This window comes from Sceloporus undulatus, chromosome 2, assembly GCF_019175285.1.
Source record: "Sceloporus undulatus isolate JIND9_A2432 ecotype Alabama chromosome 2, SceUnd_v1.1, whole genome shotgun sequence".
NCBI lineage: Eukaryota > Metazoa > Chordata > Lepidosauria > Squamata > Phrynosomatidae > Sceloporus > Sceloporus undulatus.
Window position 1 is genome coordinate 148,882,194 of NC_056523.1, and position 23,111 is coordinate 148,905,304.

Below are 23,111 nucleotides of genomic sequence, written 5' to 3' on the forward strand. Positions count from 1 at the left end.
TAGGTGAAATGACACAAGATGCAGGAAATCTAGAAGCAGGTCTTGTGATATTTTGCTTTTACTTTGAAGCATCCAGAGGAAACTTATGTTTTTGATCATACACTCTGTTTATTGTGCAACTATATGTCCTACAGAGCTAACAACAGGTTTGGGAGACAATTAGATCCAAACTGGCAAGTGGTAAAGTGTTAAATACTGTATACACATCCCACCACTGTTGCGCTGATAAAAATTGGAGTCACTCAAAGCCTCTTTAATTAAAAGATAAAATACTGAGACATCCGGTTATGGATGTTCTGTATCACATGTAGTTTCATCCAGAAAGTGAAGGTGGGAATGGGATGGAGTAAAATCAAATTTAATTTATAGGCTCCAGTCAGTTTTGGTGGCTTGAATGCCAAATGGTGGAAGTAGTATCAATAAAGCCCAAGTAGGTATAAAGATAGGTGCGTTACAGACCGCCGAAAAGCAGCGGCCTTCACCCACCCCTTTCTCCGCCAGATCGGGGCCTCAGTGGCCAGAGCGGTAGCCGCTGAGGCCCCGATCCGCCGCTTTCCAGGCCGCGGGGAAGCGGCAAAAGGCCGCTTCCCCAAGGCCTGGAGAGGGATGTCTTTGGGGCTTCAAGCCCCAAGGACACCCTGCAGCGGCGGGGAGGAGGAGAAAGGGGCCGCTTGACCCCTTTCTCCTTTGTGTCTGGGCGCAGCCATCTAAAGGTTGTGCCCAGCGACGCAAACCTGGAAGGAGCTCCGAAACGGAGCTCCTTCCAGGGCTGCGGAAATGGCGCACTAGGCACCCTCGCGCGGCCCCACTACGTCACAACCGCACCGCCCCATTTACAGGCAGCGTGGTCGTGACGTAGTAATGGCGACGGCCGTATGGAATGGCCGCTGCCATTTTGTGCGTGCTCCGCGCATCCTAGGCTTGGGGGCATCCGGAAAGGACACCCCTTTCTAACACTAGCGTGCACAGAGCACACACTTTTAGGCCCATCTGTAACAGGCCATAGTTTTCTTGGATCCCACTTCAATGAATGTGGTCAAAACTGAAAGAGGCAGCCCACTGAGAGGCTTGATTCAAGTGTAGGAAGCATTGTATAGACCACGGCAGGGGTCAGTGACCTATGGCCTGCCGAGGCCTAGGGACCGGCCCCAGCCCGGCCCGGCGGCAGATTGCCGCCGGGGCCTTTGGCCTCCGGCGCAGGCGCGCGGGGCCCTCTGGCGCAGGTGCGCGGGGCCTCTGGCGCGGGGCAAGCGGCAGGCAAGGGGGGCAAGGGGGCAAGGGGGAGCAAGGGGGGCAAGAAGGAGCAAGTGGGGGCAAGGGGGAGCAAGGGGGAGCAAGGGGGGCAATTGTCTATAGAAGCCTCAGAAACATGCATTTATATTAACTTTTTTTTAAAAATCAGCAGATTTTTTTGCATGTCCTCCATTTAAAATTTTTGTCCTACACTTGTCCCAGTTTATTTATTTATTTTAAAAAAAATTTAAATTTTTATTTATTTATTTATTTATTTATTGGCTTCCACCCCCCGAGTTGTCTGAGGGACAGCAACCTGGCCCCCGGGTCAAAAAGGTTGCCTACCCCTGGACCATGGTTTCTCAAAGTGGTGGTCCATGAACTGCAGCTGGTCTCTGAGCCATTGGCTGCTGACCCACGGTGCATTCCAGGAAAGAAAGCAACTGTTGTACCCAGTTGGCTCAAATCCATGTAACAGTTTCCTTGTCTGAACTTTCAACTGAGCTAAGTTTTAAACAGAACATGTATAAGAAATGGAAAATGGGGGAAATCACCAAAGAGGAATTCAAACAAATAGTGAGCACGTGTAGGGGTAGAGTCAGAAAAGCTAAAGCACAAAATGAACTCAGGCTGCTAGAGTGATTACAAACAATAAAAAAGGCTTTTGGGGTATGTTCGCCTCAAAAGGAAAAAGAAGGAAATGGTAGGGTCACTGCACAGAGAAAATGGTAACAAAGGACAGAGAAAAAGCAGAATTACTCAACACCAGTCTTCTCCGAAAAGGCAAAGGGTGCTCAACCTGAAGATAATGGAGCAGAGGACAGAATAGGGGAAATTCAGCACAGAATAAGCAAAGATATAGTCTTTGTTAATCAAATGAATCTTGTTAATCAAAATGAATATAAGTCTCCAGGACCTGATGAACTACATCCAAGAATATTAAAGGAACTGGCAAATGTAATATCGGAGCCATTGGCAATAATCTTTGAGAACTCCTGGAGAACAGGAGAAGTGCCAGCAGACTGGAGGAGGGCAAACATTGCCCCCATCTTCAAAAAGGGGAAAAAAAGGATCCCAACAATTATCGTCCAGTTAGTCTGACATCAATACCAGGAAAGATTCTAGAGCAGCTTATTAAACAGAGAGTCTGTGAACATCTAGAAAGCAATGCCATAATCACAAAAATTCAACATGTGTTTCAGAGAAAGAAATCATGCCAGACAAATCTGATCTCTTTTTTAAATAAAATTACCAGCTTGGTAGATGAAGGGAATGCGGTGGATATAATATATCTTGATTTCAGTAACACCTTTAACAAGGTTCTAGTGTCTAGATCGGGGTAGGCAACCTTTTTGAGCCAGGGGCCAGGTTGCTGTCCCTCAGACAACTGGGGGGCTGAACTAAAAATGGAGCAGCGCGGAAGCTGCGGTGGGGGCAGCAATCGGTGGCAGGACCGGGCTGGGGCCGGTCCCAAGGCCTTGCCAGGCCGGATCCGGCCCGCAGGCCATAGGTTGCCGACCCCTGGTCTAGATTAGGGGAGTAATAGTGCCACTCTTTTCTGCTTTGGTCAGGCCCCACCAGGAATACTGCATCCAGTTCTGGGCACCACAGTTTAAAAAAGATGTTGAAAAATTGGAGTGTGTCCAAAGGAGGGTATCTAAAATGGTGAAGGGTCTGGAAATTTTGGGGCTGTACAGATGGGCGGCTAAAAACAGCCCATTTTTTCCCCAGAAGGAGGCTGCAACAATGGCCTCCAGAGGGACCAAAAGAACCCGCTTTGGGTTCTTTTTGTGTCCTGGAATGGTGCCATAGGCGCACTCGTGCACCATGACGACACCCCTTGTGCTCAGTGCCGTAGATGGGTGTGTGCCAAGATGGTGCTTGGGTGGCATGGTGAGGGCTCGAAGTGTCCGGATGCTCAGCCCTCACCACACATCTGTAGAGCCCCAAAGTTTTATGGGGAACAACTTAGGAAACTGGTGATATAATAGCCCTGTTTAAATATTTGAAGAGATGTCATATTGAGGAGGGAGCAGGCTTGTTTTCTGCTGCTCCAGAGAACAGGACCCGGAACAGTGGATGCAAGCTCCAGGAAAAGCTCAACATTAGGAGGAACTTCCTGACAGTAAGAGCTGTCCGGCAGTGGAACACACTCCCTCGGAGAGTGGTGGAGTCTCCCTCCTTGGAGGTATTATTATTATTATTATTATTATTATTATTATTATTATTATTATCTTTATTATCATATATACATTATACATTCAAAAGTATATAACAAAAATACATAAAAACAGAAATTCATGGTTTCCTTAACAATTCTCTGAGTTTCCCCTCTCCCCCCCCCAGAAGTCTTTAAACAGAGGTTTGATGGCCATCTGTCGGGTATGCTTTGATTGAGAGTTCCTGCATGGCATGGGGTTGGACTGGATGGCCCTTGTGGCCTCTTTCAACTCTATGATTCTATGAAATATTATGCTGGTCCTGGGAAATGTCAGGGCAAATAATTGCCAGTCCCTCCTATCAGAGCCACTGTGGTGTAGTGGTTTGAGTGTTAGACTAGGAATAGGACTCTGGAGAACAGAGTTCAATTTCTTTGCTTGGTCACAGAAACCCACTGCGTGACCTTGGGCACGTCACACTCTCTCAGCCTCAGAAGAAGGCAAAGGAAAATCTTGCCAAGAAAACCCCATGATGGATTTGCCTTAGGGCAGTGATGGTGAACCTTTTACAGACCAAGTGCCCAAACTGCAACCCAGACCCCACTTATTTATTGCAAATCCCTCTTGCTTTCTAGTAAGAAACTCTGGCAAACTCTGTGCTAGGGAGACAGCATGTGTGCCTACAGAGAGGGCTCTGAGTGCCACCTCTGGCACGCGTGCCATAGGTTCGCTATCACAGCCTTAGGGTCTCTGTAAATCAGAAACAACTTGAAGGTACACAACAAAAACAGCAACATATCAGAGAATCTGAGAAGCACTGGTATAGACAACATGCACAACTGAGGAAGCCAGAATCCAACAGAGAAGAGTGGAGCAATTTGACTCATTGCCTGGTATTGGCTGCCTGTGGTTGCCAAAGGAATGTCCAGGCCTGGGGATAAAGCTGACCAAATGGCTTCCAATCAATCCAGATGTAGAGCCAATCTGATGTCCCTCAAAATAGCCAGGAAAAGTGGGTTCTTCTAGGCCTGTGAAGATTACCAAGCTGAACTTCATATGTAATATATCCATGCAGAGAAGGTATAAATGGAAGGGGGAAGGAATTCTCATTCCAGCTTAGCCCACTTGATGAATGGGAACAAAGGATAACCAGCCACATCTGCAAACCACTCTATGCCCCTAGACTCTCCTTTTGCATGGTATGTAGCATGGCTACTACAGTAGAGCCAGAGAATGGGTGAATTTTGTGGGAAGAGGGGGAGGTGATGTTCCCCTCTCTGCTCATGCCTATTGGAGAAGTATCCTCTGTGAACAGCTCTTTGTTGACTCATGAGAGTCACTTTTACTTGGAAATACTTTGGGAACAAACGGATGTTCAACCCTGTCCTTCTTCCATGCATTTAGGGAGCCTGAAGAGTGGGAACACAATTGTTAGCCATGTCTCCTCCACAGCCAGCCCAAGATATTGTGCTACCTGAGTTCCTGATTGGAAATTTGATTGGCCAAAGGATTTTGATCAGGGTGAAAGGCATTGCCTGCATAGGGGGTCCTAATCTCACCCCACAGAATGGGTGGTTACTGGGGGCATGGATGGGAGCAATAAAACCAGTGGGAAAGCTCCTACTACCACATCCTCTGTTAAATGAACAAAAGAGCTGTTGGGGATTTGTTCATATTAGAAATGGCCCACTCTTGGCTTCTTTCCATGCCACTAAGGCTAGACAGATGAAACATGTGGACATTTGATAAGCATGGCTCCTTCTCATCTAAATGGGAGGATGCAATATTTAAAGGTGAGAACAGACAGGCCAGTTTGGTTGTATGCTGTTTAAATTATGCTTGTGTCCTAAGAGTCCGGAAGCCATACAAAAACCATGCTTCAGTCCTTAGGATTGGAGCGTGACTTTGGCACAGGTTCTGGACTCTTAGGACACATGCATCATTTAAGCAGCATACCTCCAAACTAAATGAAGCAGCTTTATTTTGGCCTGTCTGTATGGGGCCTGCAACACTGTAATTAAGAAGAACGTCTGTTAAGTGTTCCCTAAAAGATGGAACAATAATTGTCCACTATTACCAGGGACAAAATGTGGAACAAATTTGAGACCAAACTGTAGGACAACTGCAGGACAAAAGTCAGCCCAAAATGTAGGACATTTAAGAAAAAGGGAGGACCTTAAATGTCTTACATTTTGGGATGAGTTTTGTCCTGCAGTTGTCCTACAGTTTGGTCTTGAATTTGTCCTACACTTTGTCCCTAGTAATAGTGGACAATTATGGCAACCTGGCGGTGCCACAAAATGTCAGTAAGTAGAGTCCTGTTCAGGAGCCAGCAGTTCCCTTTCCCAGGAAAACCCTTTCCATTCCACCCACCCCAACACACATTCTGAATCCAGTGTAGCCAGTGACACACTCTCCAAGGCAAAAGCAGTTAATGAGGAAAAGCATACAAGCTAGGAAAGGCAGTAGCAATTTGCTTTTGCCTGAACCTACAGGGAAGGGCAAAATTCGTCCTCTCCCTCCCCTCTTTCTCCTTCTGTGTTAATGGAATGCAAGCTAGTTTTGCACTTTAAACTCAGTTTGCAGCTCTGAAATAAACTAGGACTAAATGTAGGAGGAGTAAGGAGATTGTTGAGCATTTCAGAAGAAGCTGGAACCTTCCCTTCCTCCCACACATCATTTTACTGTGGAGTAAACCTGCGCTCAGGGCACCCTCTCTTCCTGCCACACACTCATGAGTAAAATGGTGCATGGGTGAGAGGGAAGGCATGTGCCCCCTCACAAGCCCCGCCCCCCACACAAGGTGACACCCAGTGAAGGAACTTCTCTGGTTAGAGGGTATGCAGTGATCATGCTTAATCCCCATTCTTGGAGGGAGCTTTTTAAAAGAGAAACTTCTGCAATCCCTAGGGTCCTGCCCAAGTGGTTTACACCTCTCTTGTACCTGGGAAGTGCCATTTTGGTTTAATGAGGATCAGCATGCAGAAGTTGCTATTAGTACACAGCAAGAAAGAATTTTGTGGCATGTTTAAAATGGACAGATTTATGAGTTTTTGTGGATTACGGACCACTGCCTCAAATACATGGGGTATAATCTTAGATTATATTCCATTCATTTGAGGAAGTGGCTAATAATCCATGAAATCTTTGCTTTAATAAATAATTCAGCTTTCAACATGCTCCAAGACTTTTGGTTGCTTTGCTACAATGGACTAATATGGCTATCACATAGAATATTGTTACATTTTGTTGGACCTTGATTAAAAACTACAATCCTAGACAATCAGTTGGCTTGGAGAGAAGCACTATGTCTTATCTCACCCTTCATAGGGGGATGAGAATGACTCACGTCACTACTTTGGGCTTTGGATGAATGAGATAAAGCCAAGCAATCTGTGTGTAATATCTTTAGCCCTAGTAAGCATGTGACGCGATGGATAGAAGCATTCTAAGGCAATGGGGATGCAGCATCTGATGGACACGTTTTTGAAACTTTGGGAGGGCAAAACAAACATGACATCACTCACCTGGTTTTACTTAATACCAATGCCAAAATGTGCAGTCCTTGGAAGAGAAGAGGGGTTTAACTCTTTGCCTCACACTGTGGCTTGGTGGCCCTGAACCTGCTATTTATTCAGTTTATTATTTTTAAGGCATTCATGCAATTGCTTACTGTTAGGGTGAGAGCAAAAGAACAATATTGCATGAGCATTTTCCTCTGTGTCTCATTATTTAATATTATTTTTATGCACAAGTTTTAGAGATTTCTATCATTGTTAAAAATTATGTCTACAGTCTTCCCCACTGTATAGTTGTTCTTGACCTCTTCCATGTGTTTGAAGTATTCTTCTTACAGATCTTGACATCTGCTCTCAGAGGCTTAACAATGATGAAGGAAGGGTATGTGGTGGCAAATCTAAGTGATATGAAAGGATGTCCTTCCTTCTAGGTGTCAACGTCTCAGCCAATCAGGATGAAGAGACACACCATGAAACCTTCCAGATGCAGATTGACAAAGAAACCAAGAAGTGTATCTTCCATTCCAACACAGGCAACTACTGGACTTTGGTATCACATGGGGGGATTCAAGCCATAGCTACTGAAGTGTAAGTTGAACTATGACCACCTTGTTTCTTTGACAGGCCCAAAGGTAGTCAGTGAACCAGTGTGGTGTATTGGTTTGAGTGCTGCACAACTCTGGAGACCAGGATTTCAATCCCTGCTCAGCCATAGAAACTGGGTGGCCTTGGGCAAATCACACTCTCTCAGCTTCAGAGGAAGGCCAGAACAAATCCCTTCTGTCCAAAACTTGCCAAGAAAACCCCACGTTAGGTTCGCTGTAGGGTTGCCATAACTTGGAAACAATTTGAAGGCGCAACAACAAAAGTATTCAACACTTCAAAAGACAAAATACAGCTTTTCCTAGATGTCATGGTGGAAGACAAAGGTTCTATTATGAACACACAAGAACAGCCCTGCTAGACGCAAGGCTTATGCCAGGGGTGGGCTACTGTGGGAAGTTAGGAGGCTGCACCAAAATGTGGTGAACATGCCCCCACATCCCTGAAGGGGCATTTAGGGGCAAATCAACTGTTTTTTAAAAGCTTTTGATTTTTTTCAACCTCCCCCCCCCCAAGGACAGCCCTCCCCCCCCCCGGGACGACCCTGAAACAGCATTGTGGATTGCATGTTGCTTATAGGGTGTGTGTGTGTGTTTTGCCCATCCCTGGCTTATGAAGTCCATCCTGGTCCCAGAAGTCAGATGCCCCTGTGAGGCTGGCAAGCAGGGCATGATTGCAATGGCACCATTGCTTCCCAGCTGCTGGTAGTGAGTATTTCCATTGATACTGGAGGTAACAGAGAGACAGCAGAGGGAGTAACCATCAATAATCCTCCTCTAGGAACAGGCCTAATCCTTTTAAAGCCATGTAAATCCATGGCTGTCTTTGCATCTTCTGACAGCCATTTCCTAGTTTGTGCACTGTGGGGGAAAGTATTTCTTTTTGTCTGTCTTCAAGGAAAGGGGGAATGCAATTTGCTGGTGTTACTAGATATACACATTTTTTTCATATATCTCCAAGAAGCTAGGGCCATGGCATGGTTATTTTAATTTGAATAATTCAGGCCACTCAACACAGCTCTTGTTTTGGTATTTATGCCATGTTTTCAGAAGATCCCCTGGTAGGTAGCAGTGGTGAGTCCCAGGGGAAAGTGTATGTACAATGGAAGAGTATTTAAGCTGAAGTATAAGGTTACAGATAAGCACTACTGAAACTGGTGGTTCATGGTCTGGTACCCATCAATGACACATCAACTGTCCATCCCTGGAGCTTCCAGGAAAGAAAGGAACAACTGGAGTCAATGGGCTCAAATCTGCTGCCACTTCCTGGTACACTGGGGAAAAAAAGTTGCCAGTCCCCAGCATCAGATAATTTAAGAAGCACAATGAAAGAGAAAGCAATTCCGGTGCAGTGATTGTCCCAGTCAAAGAGTATGTGCCCTGCTCATGCAGCAGCAGAAAACATACTCTTTTCTGAAACCAGGCATTTTGACATGCTCACATAAGTGAAGAGGTCTAATGGGTGACCTACTCAAATTATTTGACATTAGTTTGTATATCAGATAGATGGCTTCTATTTTAAAAAAAATACCAATGCATCTTGAGACAGTGGGAGAACAATAAATTGATTCCTTATAGGGTTTTTAGAAGTTAAAAGCAGCTTCCAGAGCTGTGTGTGTGTGACTGTGTGACAGAGATTGGGGTAGAGAAGGAGGCTGAAGTACAAGGAAGTCCCTAACAGAAGTTACTATTTGTCTCATGGAGGAAAACACACAGGAATCCATACAGGTGCATGAATGTTTTCCTCAGCAGGGCAAAATGCAGCTTCAAGGAAACAATTTAGATCAAAGAAAACAACTCAAGGGAAAACGGTTAAAATCCCTACCCTACCGTCATGACCTCAATTTGGTTCATTCTATCCTTCCTGCATAGTTGTTTAAACTACAGGTGAGCCTACATTATTTGAAAACATGGGTGATCCTGTCACAGTTCTATCATACATCTCATTGTGCCCTCACTTTGCATTTAATATATGGCAATGCTTAATTTTTTTAAAGAGGAAGTCTGGAAGTACGTAAATGCACTATAATGCAGAAAAACATGAATCATAGGCTGGAGGTTAAAGGGGGACAAATGCGGATTAGAATAAAGCAAAGGGAAATTGTTTAACTGATGCCACTGAAAAGTTATTTTATCCAAATATGCTTCAGTATTTGGATAAATACTGCCACCAAAAAAAGGGAAGGGGGTTGGATTGAGTTTTCTGATCAGATGAGGCTCAGGGACATCCCTTGCTCTTAATATGAATTAATCTGGACTAACAGAAATCTGGACTGGATAAAATTCAACAGAATGTGACAAGGCTTCAGAGATATTGCCCCTCCCTTGCTGCGCTATGTGATTCAGGTTTATTCAGAAATAAGTTGCATTAATCTCAGTACTATTGACTACTGTGTCACTGTGTGCAGGATTGTAACCACTGTACTTGTGATAGAATCACGAGCAATATTTGGGGTTGAGAGAGTCAACTCTTTTCCTTTTTCACTTCTCCCACTTAACCCCCATCCCTTCATCCTCTATAATAAATAATTTATTATTACGACACACGGCCAGCACAAAATAATAAAAAGTTTACAAAAATTACATTGTGTTGCATCCATTGGAAACAACATATTCTAGCATATCATATGAATACATATGTACATATAAATGTCAAGGATAAAATCCAGAGTCGTGCATCTAAATGGATTTAACAGTATACTAAATATATGAGTATAACAAAGATAACTGACCATCTACTGTCAAAGTATCTTCGGAAGAAGTTATAGTAATTTACTGCATCTGTTTTAGAAAGTTTTTACGACAAATAATAGCAGCTGCAAAGAATTTAGCAACTTTGGTAGTTACATATTCACTGCTGTCTGCATCCTCTAGATCTGCCAACACCATGTTTGACATTGAGTGGCGTGGCCGCCGCATAGCCCTCAAAGCTGGCAATGGCAAATATATCTGCACCAAGAAGAATGGACAACTGGCTGCCGTCAGTGACGCAGTGGGTGAGTCTCACAACTGGAAGCTCAGGTTAAGTCTCTCTGCTGCCTCCATTCCAGGAGCTCAGGTCTGACACAGCAAGAAGCATGGCCTGTGTGTGTTGTTATAAAGCAGAGGTGAGGAACCTGCATCCCTTCAGATTTTGCTGGATCTATACAGACTTCATCACTGGCCATGCTGACCAGGGCTAATAGGAACTAGAGTTCAACATCTACCAGGTGACCAGTATCCCTATCATATTGTAAAGCACCATCCAAAGTAAGGTTGCTCAACTTCATTGGTTTGCTAATAATTTCTTATTGAAAATGGTGGCTGCAAGAACGAGAAAAGGCCAAGCCATGCACACCAGAGACAGAGTCCTGCCATCCAGATGTTTCTGGATTACAAATTCACCATCCCTCACCATTGTCTTAACATGGCTAGTACTGGTGAAAGTCACAGCCCAGTAATATCCAAACATTCCCCACTCCTGCCTTTGATAGCTGCATAGAATGGAGAAGACTGTGAAGTGCCACCAAGCCCGAGGGACCTGACAAGTATAGGTGAAGCTATGTAGCTTCATAGTTGGAGTATCAGTAGAGGGGAGAGAAGTGGAGAGGCTGTGCCGACATGGAACAGGACCCAGAAGAGCTATTGGATGGGGGGAGGGGGAAGTTCTATGGAAAACGGATGAAATTTGCATACAACACCATTTTGCCAGATAAATTGATTGTGAAAGTACAGGCTAGCACAGAGTGAAATCACAGAAACAGGGAAAGGAGCAATGTCATGCAAAGCAAGATATTTATTTATTTATTTATTTGAACTAAGATAATCCTGATAGACATAGTTCTAAAAGACAGTTATTGGGATCTCCTCCAACATGCTCTGAAGGTGAGGAGAACAGATGATTGAAATCAGCTCCCAGAACAACCACCCAGGCCTGATGAAGCTGACATACCTACTTTGTGCCACCTAATGCTGGATGGCTTCCTTGTGTCCCTGCAATGAGTCCAAGGGCAGAAAGGACTTTTTGGTTAGGTTTAGCTGGAAACTGGAGCAGGCATCTTGTGCTCCTTCAGGTGTTGTTGGTCTGTAGCTCCCATCATCCCTCCCCATTGGCTGTGGTGGCTCAGACTGATGGGAACTGCAGTCCAAACACACCTTCTCTGTTTCTGTGATTTCAGTCTGTGCAAATTTCAGTACACCAAAGCATATTAGAGCTAATGGATGAAAGCACTGCTAAGGCAATAGCAATCCAATTTCAAAATTAGGAATAATCCTAAACTTCAGTTGGCAAAGGATGGCATTTACAGGCTGCAGCCCTTAAACTGAAGAATGATAGGCAGATTGCCAGAGCCAGTGCCCCATTGAAAGAACTGAAAAGTCTGGTCTTCCTCATCTCTCCCAATGAAATGCAAATACAGGTATGTCAGTTTGATGGCTGCAAAAGGATAGCTCCTGGATGTCTGTATGAGGCTGGGGGAGTCACCCTGTACACTAATCCAAATTTACAGTATTCACAACCACATATTTTGCAGCTCTTCCCCCTCCCAGGCAAGCTTAGCCCCACATCTCACTGACCAGTACTTCTCTGAATGCAGGGGAGGGTGAGGAATTTGTTCTCAAACTGATCAACCGGCCCATCCTTGTTCTTCGTGGGACCCATGGCTTCGTGTGCTACCATCGCAACTCCAACTTGTTGGATGCCAACCGTTCTGTCTATGATGTCTTTCATATCATCTTCAACGATGGTGGTTATCAGATCAAAGGTAGTTGGCAGCAAAAAGGGAAATGGTGGGGGGGGGGTGAAGTGGGAAATTTGCTGACATTCATCACATTGTGGAGTAATTTGGGACCATCTGCTGAAGGAATGCTGAAAGCACATACATTTGCCAGCTGTGAACACAGAGACACCCTCCATAGAGATCAGAGATACCAGCCTGTAGTTTAGCAAAACTGCTGCCAACCCTTTACTCTCCCTGACTCCATTGTCAGTGCCTGGCAACTTCTGACACAGCTCCCTACTTCACTTCCACACCCAATATATTCTATAGTTTACTGTTAGCAGCGAACTGGTAAATTCTGAAATGTAAAGACTTGTCTACAGCCACATCCCCAAGAGAAATCCACAAATGCAGGCAGCTGTGTTGATCATAACAATAAATTAGTTCTTGTAGTTTTTCCATCCTAGAATCAGATCTTTTGTAAAGATAAGGACTTTAATTGGCCATACAAGCCCAAACCAACCCAAACTACACTGCATTGTAACAGGGATAACTCACAACAATATATTGTTGCAAGTTAAAATCTCCACCTCCTGCCCCAGTATTGCAAGGGTTTCAGCTTAAGTAAGGAGGCCAGAGCAGGGTGGCAGACACTGTTATCAAACTTCCTAATAGGAAGATTTCCAGCTCTTAGAAGTTGTCCCTCCACATCACTATTTACTGTTCCTCATAGTCTGAGAAGCTTTGACTGCACACTTGTCATGCAACCTTACTAAAGTGTCTAATATGTTTCAGTTACTGTACCATACGTGAAAATTACGAAAAACTCTTTATGTAGGCTTACAGTTTTGTGTCCTTCAAATTATGTAAAGTATCCAAACTATCTGAGGAGCCTCAAAATTGTCTTTCCATCTGGGACTCATATAATTTCAGGAAGCTACCGTGCTGTTCTTTGTACATGTGGACTGGACCTTGGTGGCAGTATATGTGAACATAAGATGGAGTCATGTCTCTCCATGCACCCAAAAAATAGGCCAAAAGAAAGTACAAATTTGCATAAAATACACACATTAATTAGTTTTCGAAACAATTTGTTGTTTCCAACATATACTTATAATGACCCATTGAATGAGAGACCTTCAAGTCACTCTATCATCAACGCCCTACTCAGGTCTTGCAGACTCAGGGCCATGGCTTCCTTGAGTGAGACAATCCACCTGGAATGCAGTCTTCATTTTTTTCTTACTTTTAGGAAGCATTGTCTTGTCTAGTAAGTCATGGCTTCTCACGATATGTCCAAAGTACGACAGTCGGTTTAGTCATCTTGGCTTCTAGGGAGAGTTCATAAATGATTTGCTCTAGGACCCATTTATTGCTCTTTTAAGCAGTCCACAGTATCCATAGAACTCTTCTCCAGCATCACATTTCAGATGAGTTTATTTTCTTTCTATTAACTTTCTTCATTAGCCAGTTTTCACAACCACACATAGAAGTGGGAAATACAATGGCATGGACCATCCTAACTTTATTGTTCAATAATGTATCTTTATACTTCAGAATCCTGTCTAGTTCTTTGATAGCCACCCTTCCAAGTCCTATTCTTCTTCTGATTTCTCGACTGCAGTTTCTATTCTGATTAATGATTGAGCCAAGGGATGGAAAATCTTCAACTAGTTCAAAGTTTTCATCTTCTACTTTAAAATTACATAAATCATCTCTGGTCATTATTTTTGTTTTCATAATGTTCAGCAATAAACCTGTCTTTACGCTTTCTTCCTTGACTTTTTTTAGCATTTATTCCAAGTCTTTGCTATTCTCTGCTAGTAATATGGTATCATCTACGTGTCTTATCTGTTGATTTTCCTTCCTCCAATTTTCATATTTTCTTCCTCTAAGACTAATCCTACTTTAGAAGTTAAATAGATGGTGTGATAGAATGCAGCCTTTCCTAATCTCCTTGCCAATTGGAAAACATTCCATGCTCTATATTCTATACCAGTTGTGGCCCCTTATCCAGAGTACACGTTACACATTAGGATAATAAAATGTTGTGGCACACTCATTTCTTTAAAAGCAATCCAATTATTCATGTGCTACATAAAGGTTTTGCTATAATCTATAAAGCACTGGTTTTCTTCTGAAATTCTTTTGTGCACTCCATTATCCAACATAATGCTTGCAATATGATCCCTAGTGCCTCTTCTTCCTTTACTGAATCCATCTTGGATACCTGCCTTTTTTCTTCCATATGGTAGAAGTTGTTGTAGAATTTTGAGCATCACTTTGCTTGTGTGGTAAATTAATGTAATGGACCTGTGGTTACTGCAATCCCTTGTCTTCCCTTTCTTGGAGACTAGAATGTATCTTGAGCGTTTCCAATCTGTGGGCCATTCTTTTGGTTTCATATTTATTGCAGATTTTAGTTAGAACTAGAGTACATTCTGTCTCTGTAACTTGAAGCAGTTATATTGGTATGCCATCTGTTTCTGGTGACTTGGAAACAATTATTAGAATGTTAATAGAAATACAACGTGCTCATCATAGTAGTGAAGATCATATGCAGCCAGCCAACATGCCGGTTCATTCTGTGGTTTGGGAGTTAACTATTGAAAGACATCTTCGGTGATTCTGCCTGCTCTCCTTTTTGGTAGTTCTTGATCTTACCTTGGGATGAGACTATAGAACTGTTAAAATAGAGGATTGTCATCTATAAAGTAGGCAATGTAGTAAGCACTGTACCTGTCAGTGACATCCCATTGTATTTTAATTGGTGTGTGTGTGCGTTTGCTTTCCTTTCCTTATGTGAGCTGTTTCGTCTCTAAGATGGTGTCATCCATCAGTTTTGCTCCACGATCTTGACAGTGTTTGTTCGCAGTAAAGGGAGCAAGGGTGTAGCTACGGGGGGGGGGGGTGCAAGAATTTTGCTCATCCTCCCAGAGCCGGCCATGGGTGGGGAAGCCATACATATGGTTTATTTATGAGGGACCCAAGGCAATGTCCAAACAAGGTTTTATTCCTTAGTCTCTATAGTTTAATATAGCTGGAGACACCAATTCACCCACCCTGAAAAATTGAGCTCCAGTCCTGCCAGAAATATCTATCCCTGATTTCCATTCTTCATTTTAGTGAGACTGAAGGTCTAGCCCACTCATTTCTGTACATTCCTCATTGTGAGTGGAAATGTCAAAGAAACTTCTAAGCAAAGGCAAGAAGGGGAGGGAAGCCTACATCATTTTGCTGTGTAAATTTATATGCCTCCCCACTAACTCCTGTCTCTTGGGTCCTCCTAGGCCTTGGTGGCAAGTTCTGGTACGTGGCCAGCAATGGCACCGTGTGCAGCGATGGTGAGATGTCTGAGGATTTCTTCCTTGAGTTCCGTGAGTGCAGCCGCGTGGCCATCAAAGGAAAGAACGGCAAATACCTCCGAGGAGACCAAGCTGGAACCCTCCGTGCTGATGCTGACACCTTGCATCGGGCCACCCTCTGGGAATACTGAGCACCGCTGAACCCCTGCCTGCCATGTAGCACCTTAGAAATGCTCTAGGGCCCCATCCATGGGGGTCAAGCCAGCTCAGGGTGGACACAGAGGTGGAGTAGGAGGGGACACATAGTGGCTCCCCACATGGACTCCAGCAATGTTTGTAATATTCCCAGCACCTTCCACAAAGGAGGGGTGTTCCTTCTTGTTCTGATCCCTATAGTCATCTCTCTTTTAGAAGCCGCTCCCAAATAAACCTCCTGGGAGGGGGGTAATTTAGGATTAAAGCATTAGAAACCCCATGTCAGAGCCAACACAATATGCCTACGTCTTGCTTCTCTGCCCGCCCCCACCACCTGCCCCACCTCCTGGAAGTGTCATGTGTTACGAAGCTGCCTGTTTCCCCCTTGATGCTGTTGAAGCTCCTGATAATTTGCTGTGACACATAGGTGTCATCTGCTCTGCACCTCAGACAAGGGAGGCAGGGGGGAGTAGGACACTTACAGGTTCCAGGAAGTGTTGTCAGGGTGGGAATTCAACTTGCGCTGTAGCCTGGAGGATTCAGAGCCTGACTAAAACTGCAAAAAAAAGAAGGGACACAAACTGGAGAGCACCCAATAGAATCCACAGGGAAAAAAGATCTGTCTCCAAGTGCAAAATGGATGGCTGTTTCATTTTGGAAAAAGCCCAATGTGTTTCATTCTCTACCTATTTCAGTGGTTTTCTTCAGGACTGATATGAAATCTAACTGCAGAAATTCTGTTTGCAGGATAGAAAAGAAACCATTTCTGTATTCTAAAGGTGCAAAAGGCAAAGATTAAGGATGCTGACAGGAACCACCAATCCCCACTGTACACAAAGTGACCAGAGCCTCATGTAGTCTTGCCCCAACCTCCCCAGCAGCCTTAAACCTGGAGAACAGTAAAGCCAGAACTATCTCTCCAACATATTCCCTGCTCTGCCAGTATCCTTCAGTCTGGGGCTACAGCTTATGTGGCATGCACATGATGTTTTTTTAATGTGGTGCTCTCTTACCAAGAGCTGTAGTTCCTGTAATTCCCTCACATAAGGCTCTGACATAGAAATTGTAGGCCAGGTTCTTTTGTGTTTTGTCTTTCCATGGGGCTGAGCTGCAAAGGCAGCTTCCTCTCTCCCTTTCTGGGTGAATGAAGGCCACATATGGCACTGGAAGGTGGGTCCTGTTCAGGAATCCATCCAGTCAGGAAGGAATAACTTCCATGGAGTGGTCCAATCACAAAGAACTGCTTGGACTAAAATGAAGTGGGTGGGGGAAGAAAACTTCATATGGGTTGAAGGCTTTAACAGAGATTTAGAAATTGGAAAGAAAGAAGCCTTTAGTTTGTTTTTTTCTTGACAAAAGCTCCCAGAACCCCTCTACCCACATAGTCATCCTTTAACCAGCATGGCCATCTTCCCAAGCTTTGGCCAAGGTTTTCATATGAAAATTGGGGTAAGGATAGGGAAGCCCTACCCGGGACTGCCAAGGCTTTCATCAGAAGTCCCAAAATTTTTGCAGCCTTCCAAACCCTTTTCACAAGAATTAAGCCTCTTTGGCCTTCAAACACAGCCTCTATTCTATGACTGCACTCAGAGTCATCAGCACACTACCCAGCACAGTCTATATCCCTTCTACAAATAATCTAAAAATGAGAAAGGAAGCTGCCTCAATGGAGTTTCCTGATCCATCTGTTGTATATAGAAGGTGCGCCCTCCATACCTCACTGGTATAGACAGTTTCCCTGATTGCATACCATCCAACTGTCACAGTTTGGCAAGGATAGTCCCGATTAATCTGACACTGTTCCACTTTTTCAGTTACTTTTAAAATGTCCCAGTTTCTCTTTCCTCCTCCCATTTCCCTTTGTTCTTTGCTAACTTCAACTGCTTGCTTCAACCGAATTCAAAGTGCAAAAGTAGTTTATACTCAGTTGGCTCAGCAGAGGAGAGAAAAAAAGGAGGGAGGCAGAAACCTGCCCTTCCCAGTCAGTTCAAACAAAAGCAAACTACTGTAGCCTCTCCTGGTGTGTATATTCTTCCTCATTAACATTTTGCCATCATAGACACACACTGATGTGTTTTGGCCACACATGTCCTTGTTTTCATCTTCTGAAATATAGGAGGGCATATTACTGCTGCCTGATCCTCCTCTCGGAGTAATGGAATGTGAGAAACCTTTGTTCCAGGATGATAGGCTTGAACAAGCCAAGCCCTATGAAATTTTGTCCATTTTTAAAAAATTTCTACACACTGTGCACAGTCTGTTTTCTAGAAGTCACCACCCTTATGGATTTTATTCATGGTATTAAAATGGTTCTAGCCCCAATCTAGTACCAAAGGTACAACATATCATGGAATTCCTTGGAGGCAGGACTCCTTTCTTGGGATAAGAAGAGTGGTGGTCCTCAACATTTAAATTTAATGTATTATTTAATATGGCTGTGACTATGATTATCATTAAAAAGAAAAGATATAGACACAGACTCCTAGGGTGGACTGGGAGAACCTACAGCTTCTAAAGATAAATGATTGGATAGATTAGTGCTCAATAACAGTAACAGTATCACAGTATCACAGATCTTTGCCATCCTCCACCTCAGCTTTATGAGCATCCAAGCACCAGACTAGTTATCACTTCTTCAGTCTCTGGAGAGCTTTTTTTAAAAAAAAGAGATCTGAGCAAAACTGCATGCTGAGGTAGTCTGTGAAATTATTCACATACCTGGATCACATCTGTACTCTACACATAAGTGCTATAGTTGTCACAGTGTCCATAAACTAGAATACTTGGGTGAATCATGGGTAGAGGTTTCTTACTGTACTGAATATTTATTTTTGTATAGAATACCCTAAAATTGGGGTGTTTTTTTCGGGGGGGGGGGGGTGATGGTGAGGCACATAAGTTTTTAAAAAGTAATTTAACTAAATTGGTAGAGTTAGTATGTAGAGAGATCTTGTAGCACCCTTGAGACTAACTGAAAGAAAGAAATTGGCAGCATGAAGATTCCAATCATCTCTGAAGATGCCAGCCACAGATACTGATGAAGCATCAAGAAGAAACTCTTCTAGAACATGGCCACATAGCCCGAAAAACCCACAAAAAACCATGGATGCCAGCCATGAAAGCCTTCAACTTCAAATTGGCAGCATGAGCTTTCGTAGACTTCAGTCTACTTCCTCAGATGTTGAGGTCTTCAGAAAATTTTATTGGAGACTATTTGGGAGCAATGCCTTCATTATGCCTTACCCTACAGCTACACCTAAGTCTAGTCCATCTACAGACTTAAGCCCCTACTATAGCCACTCTGCCAGCAAAACTTAAAAGCAGGAGTGAGGGATGAGTGATTGTTCAGACATTGTTAGATTATGGAATTTATCACACGAAGGAGATCAGGAGTTTATCCCATGAATATCCCAGAAAAACTGCATAATTACATGCAACAATTTCACACGACGTCGCACAAAACCCTCCATTAAAGTGGTCACAAAGAAGCATTAATGCACATATTTTTACTTTCAGGATTTCAGCAACAATGCATTTGTGATATCACTTTATTTGTGCAATTGCGTGTGATAATCATTCATGCAATTACTCACTATTTCTGCTTCATTTGCAAGATGCTTTAAATGAGCTTTAATCTCTCTTTAATGTTGAAATCAGCCCCAGTGTGATAAACTCCAATGACTCTAACTCCTGAGTATTGAGGATACTGGGTGGGACTGATGGAAGCTGGAGTCTCACAATACTTGGAAGAACATACGCACAGCATATAGGAGCACTAGTGAATGAACGACTGATCATAAATGCTGTGTGTGAATGACCAAAGTCAATACAATGAAGGCACCAGATCTTGTCTGATCTTGGAGGCTAAGCAGGGCCAGCCTTGGTTAGTACTTAGATGGCAGACTGCCAATGAACACCAGGTGCTGTTGGCTACATTTCAAAGAAAGGAAGTAGCAAAACCATCTCGGAGTATTCCTTGCCAAAGGGAAAAAAACCCAGATGAAATTCATGGGGTCACCATAAGTGGACAGGCAACTTGAAGGCATGTACACACACACACACCATGAATGAACATGCCTGAGCACATCTTCTTGAGGCAACTGCACTTTATGGGATTTTGGACTCAGAGATGGTAATCTCTGTTGCCATCAGCCCCAACCCATATAAAGACAGCTCTGGGGGAGTTCTTAGCAAGAAAAGGAAATGGAACAAGCTCAAGGCAGGGCCATATAAGGAGAAAATAGTGCCTGTACCAACAGGGCATTAGTCACCAAGGCCAGCAACCCTGAGCAAACCATCCCTTTTCCCCATGCAGAAGAATCCTAGTAGGAAGAACAACTTTATACTGAAGTATGCAAAACTAGTAGTATGCAAACAGACTCTTGTCAAAAAGAGGGATACATTTCTGGGGGATCCAAGTGGCACATCTGAGTAAACAAGGGTTGGGATCTGGCAAATTATCTCTTGAGGGGAGGGAATATTGTGAAGTTATATGGTCAGGGGGAAAGGGAGCCCAGATGCCTTCAGATTCCAGAAGAGTCACAGCTATTAAACATAAGAGCTCTTGCCTTCTCTAAATGTTCTCCTGTTTGCCAAACCATAGATCCCACCAAGGGGAAGAACTGTGCTACAGCAAGCAGCTCTTAATTATTCATCCTGCCAGAGCAGCAAAAAGAAGCAACAGCTCCCTCTAAGGGCAGTTTGGAGCACATTGCCAGCAACCCCCCTCCCTCCTACCCAGGACACAAGACCCTTGCCCAGAAAAGGCAGCTTTCAAGGATGGGATTCTCCTTTAGCAGCCATGTGAGGCTCTTCCTGTATTGGTAGCTATACCATTTTCACCTAAATTTTTATGGAATTTAATATTGTGGATTTTGCCACCTGTCTTGCTTACTGTGACAAGGGTAGGGCCCTTCAGAGACTGGACTGTAACGCACATCATGCACCAGGATTGCCTGTGTCAGCTTGCAGACTGATGGGCACTGTTGCTCAAGGTTTCTTGGGCCACAAGTTCCCCACTACTGGGTCTAGTAGCATCAATATTACAATGGACAGCGCATTGCTTTTCTATCCACATTTTGTGCACCCATTTCATCCTCCTGTGAGAGTTGGTGCACTAGGAAGGAAAGCAGTGCAAAGGCTATGCTTGTTTGCACAGCAGGCATCCTCCAGTTTCCTGGTGATGATACCGTAGTGCTGATTCAATATGGACAGTTTCAGAGGCCCATAGAATTCCTGAAATGGAAGCAATCTGCTTCTAGTCCAATCAGAGCCAACAGCAGAGAAACCACACTTTTTCATAAGGACTACTGTACTGTATTTTCATATCTTTTAAAACCCACAACTCCAAAACATTTCTAACCCATGTTCCAAGAAAGCAGGTAGGTGCAATATCCCAGGGGCACCAGGAGCAGCAGATGCTTTTTGTTCTGTCTCAAACATAAAATGTGGGGTGGGGGGGGGGGGGGGGGGGAAGGAGGCCCATATCAGTGGTGAAGCAAACCATTTTGCTGCTTGACTCTTGAGGCAAATGATGCCCTCCCTAATTCTACATACAGAAACCCAATTGGGACTGTCGGGACCAGCATCATCTCATCTTCTGTCACAAGATGCTACCCCACTGAGAGCTACACTGGGCACAAGGCAGATCCTATAGCACACACTACTTTATTCTCCACTCTCTTGCTCCCTCCCATCTGTTACCTGATGCAGCTATCTCAGCCTGCCTAAAGCAGGACCAACACTGTTCCAGCCCTCTCCCAGCTCTGGTGCATTCTCAGCAACAAAACAGTCAATTAAGGGTGGGGGGGAAAGAGGAAAATCTGCATAGCTGCCCAATGCCTTTGAACAACTAGATGCACCCAGGGAAACCCGAATGGACACATTTATTTGAATGCAGTGGGTTGTTTCAATTATTCAAAGACTCTGCAAGGAAGATCTACATAAAGGAGACTCTGGCCACGGCACAAAACCCCAAGTTTTGTAGTTCTATCATGCCTCACCACAGCATCCATAAAGCAAAGGCTGCATTCTTAAGGACAGAACCTCAGTTTGAACGAACTGGGCTTTACAAAACATAAGCCTACTTAGAACTTTGGTGCAAACAATCATCAGCTCAGCCTGTCTCTGGATGATTGTGACAGCCACACAGGCTAATATGAAAGCCAGCACGATCCACTGTCCATACATACATGCATACACACATAGAGTCACTTTTTTCCTGTTGCCCCACAGTTTGGGTTTAAGCAGGATTTTGAATCACTAGAACCTGTGGCAGATTTGTCCATATTACATTTGTAAATTCCTGTAGTCCACATGGTCAAGGACTGGCACTGAGTCTGCTGGACCATAGAAAGAAAGGCCAAAAAAAAAGGGGGGGGCACAAGTACTGTAGACAATGACAACTCTATCATATGGTTCCTTTTAACAGAGACTTGAAAATATCCCTACAGAAGCCAGGATACATCTGTAAACTATGTTGAAAATAAGTTCTAGAGAGGATTAGCTATTGAGTTTTTTAAATTTAGCAGGTTCTGAACTCTAGCAGCAGAGTTCATTTCCTGATACTGTCGGAAAGAAGGGATAGAGCAGATATGGAAATAATGCAACCCTCCAGGTGGTTTTGAACTACATAGCCCAGCACTCCTCGCCACTGACTATGCTGGCTAGGGCTGCTGAGGACAGCAGTCCAACAACCTCTGGAGGGCCACACAATTTCGATCCTGGGATACAGAATGCTGAAGAGGTACAAGTACACGAAGGTGCTATTGGGTTCAGCATGTGGTAGGAAATGAGGAAATAACCCAAATGGCTGAAGCAGCTTCACATTTCAGCTGGAAGAAAGATCCACCACCAGGTTATCAAATCCAGTGATGAAATATAAGAGACACATCCTATTGTAATTATGAGAAAAATGTGATGAGGCTCACTGTAAGGCCACTTCAGCCCAAATTGGCCTTTCCTAGCACTGAGCCTGCAAACCAACCTGGAATCATAACAGCAGTTCAACTGTACCTGCTGCTTGCAAGAACAACTCACACCACTGTGTGTGTGCATGCACACATGTACGTGTACACACACACACACACACACACACACACACACACACGAGAAAGAGAAAATCATTTTGGTGCTATGATGACCCCTACTGGCACCAACAGGATAGTACAAAAATCCAAGCTGTCTCCACCCAAAGATTGCAGCAGAATTCCCAGCACAGCGGTTTACAGAGAATTGTTCCTTCCATCCTTGTAAAATTTTGAGCAAGGTAAGGTGCTGCTGCTGCTGCTGCTTGTGATAAGCAGGTGCTCTCGCTGGCCTAATTCTTCATGATATGAAATACTGTATTGGTGCTGATGGTGGACCAGAGCAATAGAGGACCAAGGCTCAATTTGGTAGCAGT

At 44.0% G+C, this 23,111-nt stretch overlaps 1 protein-coding gene across 1 annotated transcript in view; it reads left to right on the forward strand.

Moving 5' to 3' along the window:
* Window positions 1-16,269, forward strand: part of FSCN2 (fascin actin-bundling protein 2, retinal) — a 28,587-nt gene extending 12,318 nt beyond the window's left edge. The window contains exons 2-5 of the mRNA XM_042452693.1: window positions 7,342-7,498; window positions 10,387-10,508; window positions 12,087-12,254; window positions 15,500-16,269. Coding sequence (XP_042308627.1) covers window positions 7,342-7,498; window positions 10,387-10,508; window positions 12,087-12,254; window positions 15,500-15,705 — 653 coding nt within the window. The 3' untranslated portion in view covers window positions 15,706-16,269. The remainder of the gene's footprint in view (window positions 1-7,341; window positions 7,499-10,386; window positions 10,509-12,086; window positions 12,255-15,499) is intronic.
* Window positions 16,270-23,111: the final 6,842 nt, after the last annotated feature.